Source organism: Danio rerio, chromosome 16 (genome assembly GCF_049306965.1).
Source record: "Danio rerio strain Tuebingen ecotype United States chromosome 16, GRCz12tu, whole genome shotgun sequence".
Classification (NCBI taxonomy): Eukaryota; Metazoa; Chordata; class Actinopteri; order Cypriniformes; family Danionidae; genus Danio; species Danio rerio.
In genome coordinates this window covers 37134968-37155818 of record NC_133191.1, presented here as the reverse complement: position 1 = coordinate 37155818, position 20851 = coordinate 37134968, and the positions used below count along the sequence as shown (strand labels likewise).

The 20851-nt window shown below is 35.8% G+C and overlaps 3 protein-coding genes across 3 annotated transcripts in view; 1 reads left to right on the top strand and 2 right to left on the bottom strand.

The window, feature by feature from the left end:
• Positions 1 to 41: 41 nt before the first annotated feature.
• snip1 (Smad nuclear interacting protein) lies at positions 42 to 7447 on the bottom strand. The gene is given in 4 exon segments (NM_001025470.1): positions 42 to 885; positions 4556 to 5124; positions 6901 to 7030; positions 7215 to 7447. Coding segments are annotated over 4 exon segments (1125 nt in total). The 5' UTR covers positions 7376 to 7447; the 3' UTR covers positions 42 to 620.
• Positions 7448 to 8221: 774 nt separating this feature from the next.
• dnali1 (dynein, axonemal, light intermediate chain 1) lies at positions 8222 to 12561 on the top strand. The gene is given in 6 exon segments (NM_001110114.2): positions 8222 to 8425; positions 8551 to 8687; positions 9884 to 10053; positions 10132 to 10310; positions 12212 to 12376; positions 12454 to 12561. Coding segments are annotated over 6 exon segments (774 nt in total). The 5' UTR covers positions 8222 to 8344; the 3' UTR covers positions 12496 to 12561.
• The window catches only part of gnl2 (G protein nucleolar 2), a 25817-nt gene continuing 17395 nt past the window's right edge, over positions 12430 to 20851 (bottom strand). Inside the window, 7 exon segments of the mRNA NM_213224.1 lie at positions 12430 to 13011; positions 13122 to 13195; positions 14520 to 14599; positions 14706 to 15184; positions 15516 to 15623; positions 18215 to 18373; positions 18460 to 18564. Of these exon segments, the coding sequence (NP_998389.1) occupies positions 12877 to 13011; positions 13122 to 13195; positions 14520 to 14599; positions 14706 to 15184; positions 15516 to 15623; positions 18215 to 18373; positions 18460 to 18564 (1140 nt within the window). The 3' untranslated portion in view covers positions 12430 to 12876.

Sequence of the window (20851 nt, the reverse complement as noted above, 5' to 3'; positions counted from 1 at the left end):
ACCATCAAATTCAATGTGTGCAGTCCATCAAAATACAAACATTCATTATTATCCATCTTTATTTTACAATACAAAACATCTTATCATCAAATATGAATGCACTGTGAGAGAATAGAAAATATGTAAAGAAAGATGGCATCTTTTCTGTAGCACTATTCAAATTATTCTCAGTATTTTCTGAATGATCGTGAAGATGCTGGCGCTAGGAGACTGGTTCAACTGACCAGAACATAGTACGCATCTAAATCACAAATACTACAAACTAAAACACATTAAACGAGCAGTCACTTCAGATAAATCCAGTATATTTACAGTAACCAAAACGAACATTATATTCACTCTTTTTCAAGCGTATCCAAAATATATGTTTTTAAAGACAGATTCATTAGTTCTGGCTTTGAGCACTTGCTTTTAGGGACAACAATGTACACAGTTTGACGGGATACAAAAGCTATCCACCTGAGAATAAGTCATACAGACAACTTGGGCAGGCTGAAGCATCATCGTTTCATTGTTCAGAAGGAAATTATGAATAAATGAGCAGTTCATGCTCGTCCTGTTTGAAAAAAAACTTTCAGTCCAGCACAAACAGGTTACTTTGGTAAACTTTGAGGAGAGAGCTACTCATCCAGCCCTTCATCCTCCTCTTCTTCTTCCTCCTTCTTCTTCGCATCGACCTCGGTTGTGTCAGAGAACTCGTGAAGGAGCACATACTCTCTGCTGCTGAAGCCGAACTTCAGCACGTCCTTCTCTTTGAGCTCGTAGTAACGCTGAGGTTCGATGCGCTGATTGTTCAGGTAGGTGCCGTTACCAGAACCCAGATCGATGATGTACGGCTTCACTCTCCTGCCTGCAGTGCCATCCACCCGTGTGAACTCCACTAACCTGGAGAAGAGAAAAGACAATGAGAAATGAAGTTTGGGAAATTTCCACCTAAAAAACACTTCTTTTAATGTTGATGTAGTGAAAGTAACGACAGATCTTTTCTTCCAGACTGTGATGTAAACTGAGGTGAAATACTATCAAACATCTATCGATGAAACTAAAGGTGTGAAAAAAGATCAATCATTTTGAACTTGTCCACTTGGCTTGACAATGTAAACATTAGGATTGCACAATATCGTTTCAGCATGGATATCCCAATTTGCACAATACTCACATCGCATAGATATGCAATGTTGAGTCTTACTTATAGTTGACAGGGAGCTACAGAATTCCATTTAATTATGATTTATGCAAAAATAATAATAATAATAATAATAATAATAATAATTTTTGTCTTGTTTCTAGTCCAAATACAGTTGAAACCAGAAGTTTACATACACTGTATAAAAAGGCACATAACCGTTAAAAAAACTCAGATGTTTATTTGATTAAACTTTTTCTCTTTTAGGTAATTTAGGATTATCGAATTTCTATTATTCTAAATAGCAGAAAAATGAGAGAGATATTTTTTGAGAAATTGTTATAACTTTTCTCAAAAGTCAAGTTTACATTATATGCCTCTGAAAAAGCTCAGATGATTGTGTCAAGGTTTTGGAAAGTTCTAATTGGCTAATTGACAACATTTTAGGTAATTGGAGGCACAACTGTAGAATAGTATTTAAGGAAAACCTGAAACACACTGATTCCTATTGTGACAACATGGTAAAATCAACAAGCCAGAATCAACAAAAAAGCCAGATTACAATTTGCTAAATTACACTGGGAAAAAGACAAAGACATGTCCTGTGGTCTGATGGAACTAAGACTGAACTGATTGGCCATAATTACCAGTGTTACATTTGGAGGACAAAGGGGAAAAGCCCTAGTAACCGTATAGTTTAAAGGTATGATTCATCAAAAATTTCAATTCTGTCATCACTTACTCTCCCTTCACTAGTTCAAAACATTTGAGTTTCTTTTCAATCAGTTAAACAAAAAACTTTTTTGAAAAGGCTTTAAACCTGTCACCATTGACTTTCATAGTGTTTGTTTTTTTCTACTTTGGGTGTCAATGGTTACAGGTTACTAAAATAATATCTTCTTTTGTGTTCAATAAAAGAAACTCATTATAGCTTATAACCACTTGAGGTTGAGCAAATAGTAAATTGTCATTTTTGAGTGAACTATCCCTTTAATGTGTACAAGCAATGACAAAAGACCTCCACCTTCTGACCTAAATTGTTCTGAAATTATGCAACACGTTGAGAAATTATTCATACTTTGCGGTGTTATGCCAAAATACACAAGCTTATAAATCAAAATGTAAAGTGTGTCGGCTGACCATTTGTGATCAAAATACTGAGAATACATGCTAACACCCAGCTGAAACAGTGGCAAAAAATGTAGTTTAAATGCTAACCATAAATAGCTCACAATATTTTATCATCAAAAACACTATTAATCACAAACTTTAGCACTTGCCTCCAAGATTGAGATAACATAACGGTTTGTTATTGTGTGTTGTTTGCATGCTCTGAGGCGCAAATCATGTATTACGCATAGGGTTGTAACGGTATGAATTTTTCACGGTATGATAATCGTCTAAAACAATACCACGGTTTGACGGTTTCGCGGTATACGGTATGTTACAAAATAATAGAACAGTGAAGCAAATTTGACTTTTTCCAAATAATATATTTTTAGTTACTATAAACAACACCACTTACAATGAACAAATAAAAATAAGAAAATAATAAATAATGTGTCAAAGTCCAAATAAAGTCCAAATAAACAGGGTGCAAATCCTCAGTAAAAAATAGATATAAATATTTACTATACTATAAATAGTTACATAACGAAACTAGATTCAATATGGAACATCCCTAGATTTTATGTGCCAGCAAGGATATGGTTGTCTATGGATATGGATATGGATATGGTTGTCTGCAATGCAGACAAACAGCTGCATCTTCATTTGCGTCTTTTAAAACAGCAAGAGCAGCAGTTCGTCTTTGCTGTGTCACTGTTTTGTCATGTTTCTGTGCTGCTGTGCATGCAAAAGTACTTAGTATGAGAATTATTTCATGCAAAACTTTTTTTTGCGTTTTATTTAGCCGCGCATAAATGTATGCCTTTCTCTCATTCCGTGTTGTTCAAAAAGCTTGGTCCACAAACAAAAGCGAAACCTATGCTTATTGGTTGTGATATAGCGAGTTTGAACCAATCTGGGCATGGAGGAGGGACAATGCATCAATGTATCATGTCTGATTTGTCCGGAGACACAGTGACGAGCGTTTCTTTGTCAAATCAGCGTTGTCAAATGTTGATGACGTAACCGCACTGATTCCGGAGCCTCTGATTCCGCGAATGTTATGTGATACAGCACTGGAAAGCTGAGATTCCCTTCTTTATGCCAATCTTTGAATTGTATGAATCGGATCAGCGGATCAAAAGTTATTAAACATTTAAGAGCAATACTTATTTTTAGCCGCGGGCGGCTGTCTCGGTCTTTAAAGGTTAAAACCGTTGATATGCAATTGTTCATGGTATGATAATCGTGCACGTTCAAATCGTGGTAAACCGTCATCCCGGTATATTGTTACAACCTTAATTACGCACAAATAAAGTGTTTTCCCAATGGCTTTCTATTTATTACTAATAAATGATTAATTTCTTCTCTTTAACAATTATGACTACATTTACGATTTTGAACATGGGTTGAAAGTTATGGATGGAAACTCTGGATGAAAACATAGCTATAGTTTGGTAAATGTTTATATTGGTTAAAAAAAAAAAAACATATATCAGTGGGTATAAAAAAAATTAAACCAAAAAATATTGAGATTGATGATGCTGGTAAGAAGAAAAGCAAATCTTTCTCTTATTTATAAAAAAACAAATGGTTCATATATAGCCGAGAGCTCTGTTGAAATGACTACAGTTCACAGAAATCTGCAAAAAAATGGAAGTAAAACAAACAAAAAAGTAACAAATTAAGTATAACTGTAATTTGTATGTCAGACCAGTAGATGGTGATGTCACTTTGTACAAAAACACGACCAATGTAGGTCAACGTTGTTTTGGTTAAACTTATGGTTCACACAAAAGCCTAAATTCTGGCATCATTTACTCACTCTTTACTTCTTCAAAAAATATCTGAGTTTATTTCTTCTGTTAAACAAAAAATATTTTGAAAAAATGCCAGTAGCTTGACCTCAGCAACCAGCCTTTTCCAAAAATATCTTTGTTTTCAAAAGAAAAAAGGTTTGAAAACCACAGGAGGGAAAGTTAATGATGAGATAATTTTCAATTTTGGGTGAACTATCCCTTAAGTGTTCGCTCATGCCTATAGACCAGGGGTGTCAAACTCAGTTTGCACTATTAAACCCAATTTAAAGGCTTTTGTTTAAGTGGACTAAATGTCCGACATATCATCAGATGATTCAGTTTGAGAGCAATTTATTCATTCATTCATTCAAATGTTGTTGTTTTTGTTATTATTTGTTTAGATTTTTTTAATTCTTAATCGGATATTTTAAATGACATAAAATCACCTCAATAAAATAACAGTAAATTTTCTTTTTAAGCCAACACCAACCGTTTACTAAATAATATCTTGTTTTGCTCTGACCTGTATTGAAAAACAGCATGTTGTTTGGAACAAGACGGGTGGTCGATAGGAATGTCTGCAATCTTCCTCAGTCTTCCAAGTAGATACGCACTCTGCCTGTGGATGTACATGACCGGGAGCGGTTCGTCATTCTTAAAGGGATACAAACGCCATCTTCTTTTAGGGATCCGCGCTTCGGGAGGCTCATTGTACTTGATCACCTCCCCCCTGAATGTATTGGTATCTTCCACCAAAGCGCCAGACAGTTCAAAATTGGGCTTTTCCTTCTCGGGTGCAGGGGCCGATTCGTCATTGTTTTCACCGCCAAACTCGAGCATTTCCTCAGCGCCGCCGCTCTGAGCTTCCTGTCTGAGGCGATTCTCTCTCCGCCGCTCATTGTGTCGTTCCCTCTCAGCCTGCTGTTGCTCTTGAATATGGGCATCTCGTATTCTTCCACGTTGTCGGTCTTGTTCTCGGCCTCGATCTCTTTGCCGTGGTCGCTCAGCCTCCCTCTTCAGCCTGCGGTCGTTTGAATCGTCCCTTCTCTCGCGATGCCGATGACTTTCAGATCCTCTAGGATCATCTTGTTCCTGTAATGAAAACAAACATCTCTGTTGTTAAAACTTGCACGTACTATGTATATTTATTAACATTTTATATTAATAATAATGTCAATGTTTGGATACAATCAACATACATTTTTTTAAAAATTATTAGTGGGTTGAAGAAATCAAACTACATTCACAAAAGGGATTTTAAAGGTTTCATCTCATTGATGATGCTCGAGACCGAGATGGAGGGCAGGAAGTAATTCTTGTATATAGGAATCGCTATCAGAAGATAAAATCAGAAGGTTTGTTTTGTATTGTTTTTAATTGCTTAAATGAGAAACGCCAAACAGTTTTTACAGGTTTTCAAAAGTTTTGCTCATATAATAAACATTCATTCAATATATTAATGTGTACAAACTTAAATGCGATAATTTGTTTGACAACACTAATAATTATCATATAAAGGCCTAGCTATGTGTAGAAATGTTAATGTGTCATAAAAATCAGATACAAACATCACACGTATACAAAATCCAGAAGAACATAAATAACGTACCCTGCCCTGCAATTACTGCAATGAAATCTCCATTTTGTTTTGCAATAATTGATGTTTTTACTGGCGTCTCGGTGAAAAAAACAACTGTGACGTGAACATCGAGTTGTGCAGCAGCATTGAATGTTTGATGGTAAGTTCATCGACTGAACAAAAAAGAAATGCTACCATTGCGAGTAAAACTAAACGGGTATTATTGTGGAGCTCTTTTTACCATCCACTAAAAATATATATAATGATGATGATGATAATATTTTTATCATGTAATAGCTAACAGTGGCTGTCTACTGCATCAAAGGCAGGCAAATATATTTTAGTTCAGTAGAAAACTCTGTCCTCTTCATGATATAAGGATCATACCCAACTAATGTGGTTATTTTCTATATTTTATCTCCTTTGAAATATGGTATAAATCACAAAAACACAGACTTTCCTCTGTTTCCCATTCATTTTTTTACTCCCTGCCATCCATCTGAATTTCACGTGTCACCAGAACCACATGATTGCAAACAACCTCTACACATAGAAAGCATAGTAAAGGCAAGTGATGTGTCAAAATGTACATTCACAGCATTTCTCCATTATGTTTATATAATAAATACGTTTTATAAACAAAATACTGGGTCAACAATGTTGTAATATAACACCATAATATATCCATCATTTTACGCAATGATGAAAGATAAAAAAATAGTTGATCACATTTGTAAAATGCTAAAATAATGTAAAATACAAATTTCACTTAAAATTATTTTAATACACTTCTGAGGAAAAAACAACCGATACCGTTACTAATATATATTTTTATTAAGAATGTATTAATATAAAATATGATTAATAAGTTAAGACAGACAGAATTTACTTAAATTTAACTAAACATAAGATAACCTGGTTTCAACGTTTCATATTGATATTACAAGACTTAAATCAAGGTTTTTAGTTAATGCAATGTAAACTCAAATGACCTAAAAGCTGAAAAGATTATCTGATTTAATAATTTAATATAACTAAAACAGGCAGCAGCCACTTATTTACAGGGTTGGGTCTCTTATGTAATTCTAAACAGCAATGAAAGTTGCTAAATAAATATTAGAAAATATAAAGTATACAGGTTTTAGCAGTAACAAATGTTTTATTGATTGTTGTGTGCTGCTGTCGCCACAGGATTGTATTTAATAAGCCTCTTTGGTCTTTAACACTTGTAAATCCACCTGAGCTATCTCAGTTCACAGTTTCAGGTTAATAAAGGCGACTTTACTAACCCGTTTTATCCTCGCCTCAGTGTTGCGGTGCGGGCTTCTGCTCCTCCGGGGCCGAGGCGACCTCTCCTGCTGTCTCCCCGACGAACGGTCTCTTCTCGCCGGTGATCTGTCCTTTCTCCTCACCGGTGATCTGCAAATAAAGTTCAGAAAGCAGCATGATTTATAAAACTCTCGACTGACGTTTCACGTGAAATGACTTGTTGAACCTCTCCGCGTGTAATACTCAATAAGCACCAACGAACATCACAACACTTTAAATGAATAGTTCAATAAAAAGTGATTGTTCTCCTGTTGGCGGTCGCTGGCAGGCTGACCTGCTGTCTCGTCGGCGCTGTGCAGGGCTGCTGCTGTCTCGGCTGGATCCTGAACTGTGTCTGCGCGCTCGCGGAGGCCGCGCGGGGCTCAGTCTTTCTTGCTTAATTTTCGTCTTTACATCCCGGACAGGAGAGTCTCTGTGTCGTCTCCTGTTGTCCATCGTGAAATAAATTCGTCTATTAGCTCCGTAAATAGTAAGAGTCGTTCATACCAAAAGAGAGCACGAAAACACATTCAAACCGCATTTACGAAACTTCCATGTACACTTCCGGTTCGAGGACAGTACGCTGAAGAAATCCATCCCTATGGAAGGCGATTTAGTTCCGCTTCCTTCAAATGTTCGGTTTAGTTTATGGGTATGTTTAATTACAGGTTTATTAATGTATTTGCAAACTTTAACTAGAAATGAGCAATATATGTGTTGTTGTATTTATTAATATTCTTTTTTATTCAGGAAGAGACGCAAGCAAATAAATGCATGTCAGTTTTGAGATTTTGGGCTTTTTATTTTTGGGTGTTATTGAAGTGATAACAAGATTTATAATTATTATTTATAATACTAAAGTCAAAAATATATATTTCTATAACTGTTTCCCTGTGTTTCAAAATAATAATTAACAATATACTAAAGGATATTTTGATATTTGTTCTTGTACACTTCACAGGCGATTATCCACCAAACATTACAGTTTTATTCATAACAGTAATATTCATAATTTAAATGAATAAGTTTTAAAATGAATTAGTAAAAAATATCGCAGAAAGGATGCTTTTTTAATAAAAAAATGTTTTATTTTTTATTTTATTCTATTTGCGTCTAATCTTTGTTTTATCGTTTAGAAAAATAGAATAACACGTAAATTTGTATTGGATTCATTAAAAAAAAGGTGCAAATGATCGTAATTTAGCAATCTAACGTTAGTTCTTCATTGTTGTGTTTGTTTGTTTCTGCTAACGTTTTTAGTTTTGAACCTGCTTCACTGAAGGTATCCAGAGGCAAGCGCGGTTTCTATAGTAACAATACACAATAAAACGAAACGTCTCGGCGCTGGCGAGTGGGCTGAAGTCTTATAACAAAACGTAAACTCGAAACTTTTGTGTCGTTTCTTGACAAATTAACTTTTAAAACATGATTCCTTCGTCTGACTCCTTGTTGAGGTATGAATCTCCGGTGTTAGTGAGCAAGAATACAGAGAGAAAGTCTCCAAGGGTAAGAACAGCTCTGACATGTAACTTAACGTTATGTAAATAAAAATAATAATTCGCGTGCTAGTAAACCACTGTGAAGAGTAACGTTACTAGTTGTTCTACCTTTTCTTTCTCTTTTGACTTCAGAGTCGCCCTTTGAAAGTGAGCTCACAACAGATGGTAGAAAGCGGTCCTGTTCCACCGCCACCCAAACCCAAGAGTCCCTCTGCAGAGGCCAACAGACAGCAAACCGAAGAGATCCTGAATGCCATCCTCCCACCTAAGTATTAACAAAATAGATAGATAGATAGACTTTTTCAGTTATTAATATCAAACTTTAGCTATTCGTAAATTAAAGTGAAAAATGAAAATTCTGTCATCGTTTAATAATCCCTCATGTGTTCTAAATAAACCTGTATGGTTTGTTCTGATGAATACAAAACTGGAAAACTGGACTGACACAGTTTTAACTTACTATAACGTCTATGTTAAGCTGCTTTGACATATTCTACATTGTAAACTACCTATAGAAATAAAGATGAATTGAACTAAATATTGAAGAATGTTGGAAAAAAACGGCCATTGACTTCCATTGTATGTTTGTTCCTACTGTGGATGTCAATAGAAATAGCTGTTTTTCCCCCAACATTCTTTAGGATGTCTTATTTTGTATTCAACAGAAGAAATAAAAAGCTTACAATCCTTTGAGTGTTCAAAATGTTCATGATAAAAATTCTGGGGTGAAATGTCCTATTAATCATGTTAAATTGGTGTTTAGTTTTAAATGAACATTATTAAAAATGCAAAAATGATTTACAGTGACAGCAAAAGAATTTGTAGAATTATGCATGGCAAGCCATTTTATTTAAACCTTTAAAACACACTAGCATCTTTTTCTTGCTACCAGTATTTATTTGGTAAATACTAGTACAATAATATTTTCCCATCAGAAACAAACCCCTTTTTATTAGACACCATTAAGAGTTAAATGCAATTTTTATTCAAGGGTTACTAATACTTTTTACATGCTATAAGCTATTAAATAGATAGAAGTACTTGTACTTTAATAGTAACTACTTTACTACTTCACATTTTTACTGTTGACTTCCATAAGAAACTGTCAGCCAGATATCAACTATTCAGTTTCAACTAGTGGTATTTCAGAATACATGATTTTTATACACCAGTTATTTATTGACTGATTTAAGCAGCATAAGTAAAGAATATATATTAAGCAGTACAATTGAAAATATGACCAAATGTTTCTTTGGCACCATTTAAATAGAATGACCTCTGACGAATCAAGTGACAAGAGAAATGACTGCAGGAAATCCAGCTTTTACTTCACATGAATGAATTAAATGTTAAAATAGAAAAAATATTTACATTATTTCATGTCACAATAAAATTTCACCTGAGTAAGCATACATTTTTCCAAGCCCAAAATAGTACACAAATCTTACAAATGGTCCTGTCACAGGGAATGGATGGAGGACAACCAGTTATGGGTGCAGCCGGTGTCCAGCGTTCCATGCACACGAGTGGATGTTATTCACCTGCAAGAACAACTAGACAAAAAACTGCAAGAGAGGCAGGCCAGAGAGACGGGCATCTGTCCCGTGCGCAGAGAGCTTTACAATCAGTGTTTCGGTAAAACCAAAAATGACAGATGATACAAATAAAGTGATTCTTGAGATGTCCATGATTTCCAATGGCTGTGTTTCTTAGATGAGCTCATCAGACAGGTGACAATCAACTGTGCTGAACGGGGCCTTCTGCTGCTGCAAGTGAGAGATGAGATTCGCATGACCATCGCTGCTTATCAGACGCTGTATGAAAGCAGTGTGGCTTTTGGCATGAGGAAAGCACTGCAGGGAGAGCAGGGGAAGTCGGACTTCGAGAACAAGGTAATGTGCGATATTTTGAAATATTCGTTAGTGTTTGGTAACTGCACTATAAAAACGCAATAGGGCTTGCTAAGGGTTCACTTTATGGTTTCAAATAATGTTTGTAAAAAACAATTGTCAAAATATGAGTGAAATAATGAGAGAATGTGGTGTTTCTCTGGATTTACTAGTTTGGGTTTGAGTAAAATTATGATATTTGTTTTATTCTATAAAAGGTCTGACAACATTTCTTCCAAAAAAAGACTTTTATTTGTTTTTCTTTTTCAAAGAAAATTACAGAGAAAAAAATGTAATACTCCTGAAGCAGCATGTTGCTTGTAAACATAAAACCTTTTTTTTTTAAATCTAATTGACAATAAAAAGTTTTCTATTTAATTTGGAAGAAATATCATCAATAGCAACCAGATTTAATCAAAAATTACATTCACTTACAAACAGATATGACCAAAAATCAGAAGTTTTCAAGTTTTTCTTCTTAACTATTAATTTGAAAAATGATAATTGACCATATTAATTCATTTATTTTATTTTCGGCTTAGTTCCTTTATTAATCTGGGGTCACAACAGTGGAATGAACCGCCTAATTGACCATATAATATTTTGAATTTTTATAATTTTTCTTTAATTCATGAGAAAGACTTGGTTCGATCAAGTCGGTCGAAACGTTGTGTGAGTGATATTAAAGACTTTTGAGAGCTAAAGTGGCAGTGTGCCGATTTTCTTTTGGTCTTTTGCTACAAAGACTTGGTTTGAACCAATCAGCGTGCTCTATTGTGAACGAGATGCAACTTCATTATTATTGCATATATTGCTTCGGAGACTGTATTTACCAGTTGTAGTGTTCAGAGAAACACCATATTGTGTTGTCAACCATAATTAAAACAAGAAGTAGAATAATTGTTCGCAGACACGGGTCATAAGTGTTGCATTTATAAATGTGCCGCAACAAAGGTTTTGTTTCCATTTCCCCACGATGAGTGCACAGCTCACGTATGGACCTTACAATGGTCTGCTCACATACAACAAAAATAAGTTTGTAAGGAACATTTTTTATCCAAGAGCTTGTCGCATCTGGAATTGGTGAAATCTGGATTTCCACTAGTCTTCTTAAAAAAAAAAAAAAAAGACACTGTTCCAGTTTGTGTTGATTGTCCTGTCTCTACGGATTTGGTAAGTGTGTGATCAAAGTTCTTTGTCTATGTTTCTCCATATTTCCAAGTTAGTTAGTATCGTCAGCAGACAGTACTCTTTCAGATTTTAAAGACATACCTTAGTCAAACTGATTTGGCTTTTTAGTTTACAGTAATATCACTACAATATTATGGATTGAAAATCCTCCACTTTCTCACAGCTGTAGAGATCCGCTGTAAATGCTGCTTTCTGAATCACTGTCTATCTTCCCTGTGTCTGTGTTGCTGATTTGAAAATCAGTTGAACGTAAAGTGTGCATATTGAATCTCCCCTTTTTATGCAAACCTTTCTCTTTCACCACTCGCCACTCCCAGTCAGAGAGGGGTTCATGGCCCCTTAATCAAAAAATACACTCACTCAAAAATAGATATGACTAGAAACCAAAAATCTAGAATTTTCCTTCTTAACTACTAATTTGAAAAGTCAAAATTGACCATATTTTTAGATTTAAATTATGATAAACATGTTCCATGGAAACCAGTTTGATATTTTTCTTTAAACCCTATATAATTTGTAAGTGGGTTATAATTTTCGTTTTAACATCGTCTTTGGACAAAACAAAAAGTCATTGGAGCCTAAAACAACAGTAGCTCCCCTTTAATTTAAATTGATATATTTTACAAATTGTGTGCTTAAAAAGTCATCATCTAAAAAAATCTTCTGAGAAGCACACACAATTTCACCCTTGGTGAGACACAAACGTCTGGTAGATTTCAGAGTTGGAGAGCGAAAAGCGAGACCTGGAGAGGCTGGTGAACGAGCAAAAAGCTAAATGTGATGCAATCGAGAGACGGGAAGCAGAGCGGAGGGACATTGAGGAAAAAAAGCATGCGGAAGAAGTTCAGTTCCTCAAACGAACCAATCAACAACTCAAGGTAAAAAAAAAAAAATAGACTTCTTCAAAGATCACCATTACTTTTCCATACTCTTACGCTTTCATTTGTTTATTTAGGCACAACTGGAGAGCATAATCACCCTGAAGAATAAATCCTAAATATTATTAGAACAATAATACTTCAACTCAAACAAATTCAACAAATAAAAGATTTATACGCTCTGAGAATGTGTTGCTTTTTCACCAGACAATAATGGCACTCAAGTACATGATCCACATTTCAACATTGCTGAATCTGGACGTTGACTTAAGTTAAAAGCTTTTGAAAATGCACAATGCTGAAGAGAATTAGCTGTCAGAGTGCAGTCGTAATGTTTAGGATGATGGTTAGCATCACAGTATGATTAAAGTGCATCACAGATCTGCCAAACCTGCACCTTTACACAAATCACTGTGATTTGACTCCAGATCTTCCGAATCAGCCGCCAACGGGACTCTGGAAAACGGGATGGATGGGACTGGGTATCTGATGATGTGCTCTTATCGCTTGGCTCGATTGGCTTTCTTGCCATCTGAGGGAATTTTTCTGTTCTTATTCTTGTTCTTGACGTTGTGTGTCTCATAATAGCGGACTCCCACTTTCTTCACTTTCTGGGCACGCTCAATTCTCCTTTTCTGTTGGGGTGAAGTTTAACAGAGAGAGAGTCACGTTTGGTCTGTTTTTTTTTTTTTTTTACTGTTTTTTTACTTAAGATATTTGGATGAACTTGTGGAACAGTAAATACCTCTTTAGATGTGAGTTTTGCAGGCTGTGCAGGCTCATCTTCTACAGCTCTCCTCCGTTTGCCTTGTTTTACAGCTAGAAAATAGAAAGAGGACAATCAATACTCGTATGTGACATACATTATTGACATTAATTATTGTAGTTGACAGTATTGTTTTCAATACTGTAGATATACTTGTACATAGGGCTGCATGATTCTGGCTAAAATGAGAATCACAATTTATTTTGCTTAAAAAAAAGATCACTATTTTTCTCACGATTCTGTACATAAAGGTAAAAATAAAGGTTAAGATAAGTAGACTATTATTAGTGTTACTTCTAAAATTAACACTATGGTAAACCAATAATAACAATATTAGCTTGTGTGTTGGTCTACTGTTGGTTAAAATGCTACATTTTGTATAGAAGTTGAATGGTGGACTTGATCAGACTTTAAATATGTCCTGGTTCTTAATTCACATTAAAGTGATGACATCAGAATACAACTATTCATAACTCTCAAGTGGAATTATTGTGTTTGAGACATATGCTTGTCATTTTTCATTGACAACATAATTAGATCATTTGTTTTCACTGGTAAATGAGACATTTGTCATTATCAGATTCCCTCTTGCATTATATAGGCTAGAGTAGCTATACTGACCAAGTAAACATTTATTTTCACTCTTTGTGTTCAACTCTTTGTGTTCACCATGAAAGAAAAAAAAACATATCAAATGGTTGTCATAATCATAACTCTAAAATGCGATATGATAATTCAAATGATGTGTGCACTTTCAGTTTCACTTTTAATGCCGAGTGCGCTAATGTCATGACCGCCGTCACTACGAGAGAAAAAACGCACACATGCAAATCATACTTCCCCTGCGGCTCTCAAACGATCCATCTGTGCAACAAGCTAAACGTTATTTACAACTTTATTACCCGTTATTCACAGTCTATACAGGTTCTGTTCACTAAAGTAGACATTATTTATTGCTAGGAATTGAATTCATACCAATAAATTATACATTAAAATCTGTTTTTTTACAAATGTTAAACTCTGTAAAATGGAAGTTTATGCGAGTATGTTGATGTACTTCTAACGGAAATGGAATATTTAGTGGGGCACAGCGTTTTCTTTTGCATGTCATTCCCTAATTGCAAACTAACTGTAAGAGAGAATATTTATATGCAGTTGCTAGTGAAGCCCTCAGGTTGATGTGAACAGAAGGACCGCCACTCCAAATGCTCAATAGTCAGACATTCAGTGGATTAAATTGCACAAATGAATATCACCTTCAGAATAACAATGTGAGCTATATAAATAAACATTGTAAATTTTGATCAAGCAGACTTGAAGTTTAAATTATAATGTAATATTAATATTTGAGAATATTTTTCAGCATATTGAGTGTACCTTTCTGTTGTTGATTCTTTGCAGCGTTCTGCTTTGCTACTGTTTCAGTAAACACCCTTTCAGAAAGGCCTTTAGGAATGCTGTAAAACCAAAGACAACACAATGCACTGTTAATATAGACAAGAGCTAAACACTTAACTCATCAGCAAAACAGACTCTTGTAAACTAATAGAAGAGTAAACAAACCGTATGGCGGAGAAGTGCTTTGACTTGGCTCGATCAAGAAAATGTTTCAATTTAGCAATCTTCTCATCCATCTCTTTGTTCACTTCCTGTGTGCTCTTTTTCCCTGCTTTGGGTGTTGAGTCTGAAACAGAGGATTCTTCTTCCTGCTGTTCTCCAGTCTCCTCTTCCGCTTTATCCTCATCCTCCTCCTCCTCCTCCTCATTTTCCTCATCTTCTGAGCCGGAAGCATCCATCATGTCCGGCATCTCCACAGGCACAAGGTCTTCCTCGCTGAACTCCGGGGCGACGTTAATTTTGCCAAAGTTCTGCTTGACATCATTGAAGAGTTTCTGCACCTCTTCCTTCTTCTTTTTCAGCAGCTTTTGTTCTTCATGCTGGCTTGATGAGGCCTCTTCCACATCCTGCGCTTCAAGTCTGTTTTCCAACTCATCCATCTCGCTTTCCATCTCCGGCATTTCCAGCATCGCCTGGGCTTTGTTCTGAGAGGAAAGATCAAGTGTCGGTTTAAGACTGTAAATGTTTAAAAATGCGTTAAAGCCTGCCAGTAGAAAGACTGGCAGAATACAAGTCATTTTGTTGGCCACAGTGACTTAAAAAGGATTTGTCTCAAATAATTTGATACGTATTAAACTAGTTAGATATAAACAGTGCCTTCTGAGGTCGGCACGTCAACACAAAGCTTTTAATTTCAGCAAAACATGCACCACTGATGATCTTGGAACTCATGTTTCAATATTAACCCAAAATTTCCAAAGCTTTGGTAAAATGAATCTAGACTTTGAGTGAAATAAAGAACAAATGCTTATTTACCTCTTCGTCTGTCTCAACGCCAGGGGGCTTGACAAAAAACGGGATGCGTCCCCTCTGCCAATCATTCAGAACCATTTTGGACACAGTAGGCAGATCTGGTTCTCCACCCTGTTTTAGAAACAACATAAAACACATTACATCGCTGACATGTAGGGTGTAAGAGAATAATGTTGTAAATCAAAACCTGGAATATTTTTCTTCATGATTGAAAATGCCGTATCGACTTTTTACATTTATTTATTTACGAGAAAGTCTGGGGATTTGCCAGAGAATACTATTATTGTTTTTATATTTTTAAAATAAAAAAAATCTGAAAAAAGAAACTATAATCTTTCTAAAAAGTAAAAAAGTTACAGGTTTCACCAAATTAAATTTAACACTCAAGACATTTTTAAGGCCATTATAGATGCATTTTTAGACTCATAAAGAGCTAAACGCTAACGATTTTTTTTTCGAATGGCCCAGATAGAAAAGTTTCTGTTTATTTAAAGGGCATCTATTTTACCCCCTTTTCAAGATGTAAGATAAGACTTTTGTGTCTCCAGAATGTGTCTGTAAAGTTTCAACTAAAACACAAAAAAAACAATTATTTATTATACCTTTCAGAATATTGGAATTTTCTACTCAAAACACAATGGAGATCTTTTTTTTTTTGTCTATGCCTTTAATGCTAATTCTTCCCGCCCACCTTTCCCACGTGCCTGTCAGTGTCTCCAACTCTCCGTCAGATAAACAGCACAGTGACAGACATGAAGGAAGCAGATCTCATGTGAGAAATACTACAGTAAGAACTTTCCCTACGATTATTACTTGATGTATCTGTTGTGGAGTTAGTTCAAGCCTTTTTGCAAAAATGAGTCACACAGACAATGTTGGCACACACAGACACAAAGCACACGCATTTAACTTTGCATGGCAAATGTGACAGGATGCCCATCAATATCCACTACTGTATGGATATCTTCTTTTAAAATTGTACTGACATGCGGCTGTAAAATCACTGTAATTCATTAACTTGCTCTGTTTTAAAAACGATTTAAACTTGTAAAACGTATTCTTGATCACATTTGATGATGATTGATGATCACAGAGAGGTGAACAGATCTTTTAAATTGCAGTTGCTTTGTGCACGTCCCGTCTTGTTGATATGATTAAAGAGCTGCACGATTCTGGCTAAAATGAGAATCGTGATTTTTTTGCTTAAAATAAAGATCAATATTTTCTCACGATTCTGTAGATATAAAAAAATAAAGGTATGGTAAAAACAAACATATGGCACAACATCGATAATAATATGTGTAGGTCTACTGGTTTTTATAAATAATTCTATTCTACTTATAATAATTCTGATGTTGAATTATTATGTTTGAGATATATGCTTGCAATCTGTCATATTAGACAAATTTATTCACTGGTAAAATCAGACATTTGCCATTATCAGATTATATTCCACAATATATAAGCTAAAGTAGTTATACTGACATTGTAAACATTTATTTTCATGCACAACTGTGGGTTCGCTATGAAAGAAAAAACATCAAATGCTTGCCGTAATCATAACTCTAAAATGCGATATGATCAATTAAATGAAGTGCACACTTTCGGTTTCATTTTGACTGCTAAGTGCTTGTTCATACTTCGCGCGCCTCCCAAACGATCACTCTGTGCCACAAATAGAATATTATTTACAACTGCATTACCTGTTACTCGCATCATATGCAGGTTCTGTTCACTAAAGTAGACGCACGCGCGTCTATCATTAAGTAGAGCGCGCACGCACCCTCTCTGTGATAACAAGACAAAAATGACATTTTTAGGTGAATTATACCTTATAAATACATTATGTGACTCATTCAACATCATTTGGAGGTGTCAATGTCACTGAGCAACGTGTGTGAAACAATGAAAAGACTCGTGCAGCCGCCTTTTCTTCTCTACTGAACTTGAAAATATGATTGGCAGAATCGTAGAAATGCTGGATTAATATCGTCTAGGGGGTCGAATCGAGATCGCGATCTTTTAACGTTTAATTGTGCAGCTCTATACGATTATACTCATTACTTGGGAGAAACGTTAATACGTGATTGTCAATCAATTCAGTGGGCAGGGAAACTGCACTCCTATGTCACGTTGCAGTGGGCCTCAAAATAAGAGAGATTTGGATCCTATTTTAAGGTCTGGAAATTTAAAAAAAAAAAAAGACTTATTGTCTTTATATATATATGACTAAGAACACACTATACCTGCACACAGTTCTGTCCAAACAGCTTACAAAAGATTTTCATCATAAGTGCCCTTTAAAACTTTTCAAGGCCTAAAATTTTGATTTTGAGATTTAAGACATTAAGACTTTTTGAGAGCCCGCAGACACCCTGTTACAGTATCACAATATGCATAACATGCATCAAATTGCCAGATATACAGGCCTAACGACATGTATAGTATTTAGACAAAGATTAAAAAACTGAACAAAACCAACAATCAAGCCGAAAACACTTCAATACAAATCTTTTAACTAAATCTTAGTGGTTTTGGCATGACAGAATGGTAAATGGGCAATTCAACAATGTTTTCCACCAGCCTAAAATAAGCAAACTGTCACTTCTCAATTGGACACTCTAGAGTAAAGAATAAACAAATGTGCCTCTAGGACCAAGCTGACAGCTCATTTTATCAGCTACTCTAGAACCCGGCCAGACCTTAAGCAGTTTTCCGGTGCGAAAGGCGAGTTTTTCCAGGAAATCCTCGGCAGAGCTCCAGGAGGGAATGCGGTATGTCTTCTGGATGTACTCTGCTTTGGCTCTTTCCAGCACTGCTCCAATGTGATCCTCTGGATTTCGGATCTTCTCTACTTGGACCTGAAGAAACACACATAAACGGAGTGGATGAAGCGCGTGAATTGACAAAAGTGATTGATTGATTTTAGGAGTTGAGTCAATCGTACCACTCCCTTCAGCACAATGTCAGTCTCGTTGTCGTCAGACGGGTAAACAACGCCAGGACAGTCGATGAGGAAAATCCGTCTCATTAGTGTGATGTACTGCCAAACCTGTCATGCCGAGACAAAACTGTTAGTTAAAGTATAATGGCTGAGCAGAAGGTCACGCATTTATGTGAAAGTCTTTAGATAATAAGTCTCAAACTGGATTCCTGGAGGACTGCAGATCTGCAACCCTAATCAAACATAACTGATCCAACTAATCAAGACTACTAGAAACTATTAAGCAGGTGTGAGTTGGAGGCGGTTGCAGAGCTCTGGCCATCCAGGAATCAAGTTTGAGACCACTGTGCTTAGATTGATCTATTTAAAAAGCAGCGAGGCTGAAAACATTACAATATAATGAATTGCATTCAAATTAATGTCCTTTATAATAAGCTGCAACAACTTAATTATTTGTTGCGTTTATAGTTCCTCAATGTTGCTGTATGGCGAAGGGCCTAACCAGTGATTCAGTGACTCAACTTCACATTTCAGCATTTGGAAAAAACTAGTTAATGAGGCAAAACAAAAACTTTAAAGCTATTATAATCAATCAAAGCAATCGATTTCATAATCAAAACAGAAAGATTGTTTTTGAAAGAAAGGAAAACTGGGGATAGAAAACGTCCAACTAAATCAGGGCGCACAAGGGAAAACCGAAATGTTATAATTCATCATTAAAAACGTAAACAGAAGAGCGTGGAAGTCCAGATTTCGTTTAGAATTGGATTTCAATCTGGCCCCCAATGGTAACATATTTTTCATTCACTCTCGGAAAATCTTTTTCCTCAGTTCCATGTTTGCAAAACAAGAGGAAAAATTTGAAAACATAAAAAAGTCAATTTCACGCAAAAAACACACGAATACACAACATGTCAGCATCTGGTAGGTAATCGTACACTCACTAATGCACTCAGAAAATAAATTCACAATCATTTAAGATCACACAAACAACTACAAAGGCTTCAATGGTATGATGTTCACAATCAGGGCATAAACCAAAGTGAATATTTGAGGAACAGATCACCAAACATGAAAACACTTCAGCAGGCCCGTAGCCAGTCTAGTGAAAGGGCCAGGGTTTTTTTTTCCTCAAAGAGTGGACTTTTTGCAGTTATTGGCCTCATTTTCTATTTAATTTTGAGGTTTAAATGCTGCATTTTAGCGACAATTTAAGCACATTTTATTTAGCTAAATTAGCTAGTCGGATGGTCACACTTTTTGAGGAACCAAAAACATTTTCTCAAGATTTGCAATAAAGAAATATGAAGAGAATACTTATTTTTAGGCTACTTTATGATATATCAGTAGGGAAAAATAGTAATCTGTTAAAGTTTTAAATTTAAAACTGTGGGCTGGGTCACTACGGTGCCCAGAGGGGAGCGTCATGTGTTCGGGTGAAAATCTATTTTCATTGAAACACACCAATGTGAACTTTACGCTCGAGTTAATCGATAAAATCGATTTATCACCTAGCCCTAGAGTGAACATTGTGCTAAACATTTCCTTTTTTGTACAGAACAAAAACAAAGGCACAGTAAATGATTACTTTTATTTTTCACCTTAAATAATGACAGAATGTCTGGGTGAAATATCCAACATCCTACAAATAAATAAGCTGTTTTTTTTCATTCAGAAGGGGATGGGGGGAAGATTTTTAAATGATTACTACAAATTTGAAGATAGCGGTCAGGGGTGTCAAAATTAATTGTTTCTTCGGTGCACCGCGATGCACACACGGACAATTCTGTATCAGTTCAATAATAATCATAACCAGTTATTATATACTGACGTCATTTATCTCCTATGCGCTCTGTCGCGAGGGAGGTGAGCACGAGTATTTACAACACTCTGGCAACTCAGGGCCGGCCCGTGGCATAGGCACCATAGGCATATGCTAAGGGCGCTGTACATCCAGGGGGGAGCCAGAAATGAGCGCGGTTCAGTTGGTTTTGTTTTCGATTTTCCTGACACACATTCAGTTATAGACGGCATTAACTCAAAAACCTCTTACCCTAAAAAGATCTAGTGTGTTTCCTACAAAAAGACAAAGCTGGTTATGTTTTACAGCTGTCTTTCTTATTTTTTTTTTTTTTCTGCTCGACATTACGAGCACTGCTCCGTTTAAGCCCTTGCAATATGTGTTTAGCTGGGAGAGCTCACGCTGAGAGGAGCTCTCAGAAAGGGAACGTCGGAAAAGTGCTTCTTTTTTTTTTCATTTTTCTGCTCCGCTCAGCGCGAGCTCTCCCTGTTGCGAGGGCTTCAGTGTGTGAGTGTGTGTGTGTGTGTGTGTGTGTGTGTTTGTTTGGTGCTGTCTATGTTTGTGTATGTGTTTTAATGAGAGACAGTGTAATGC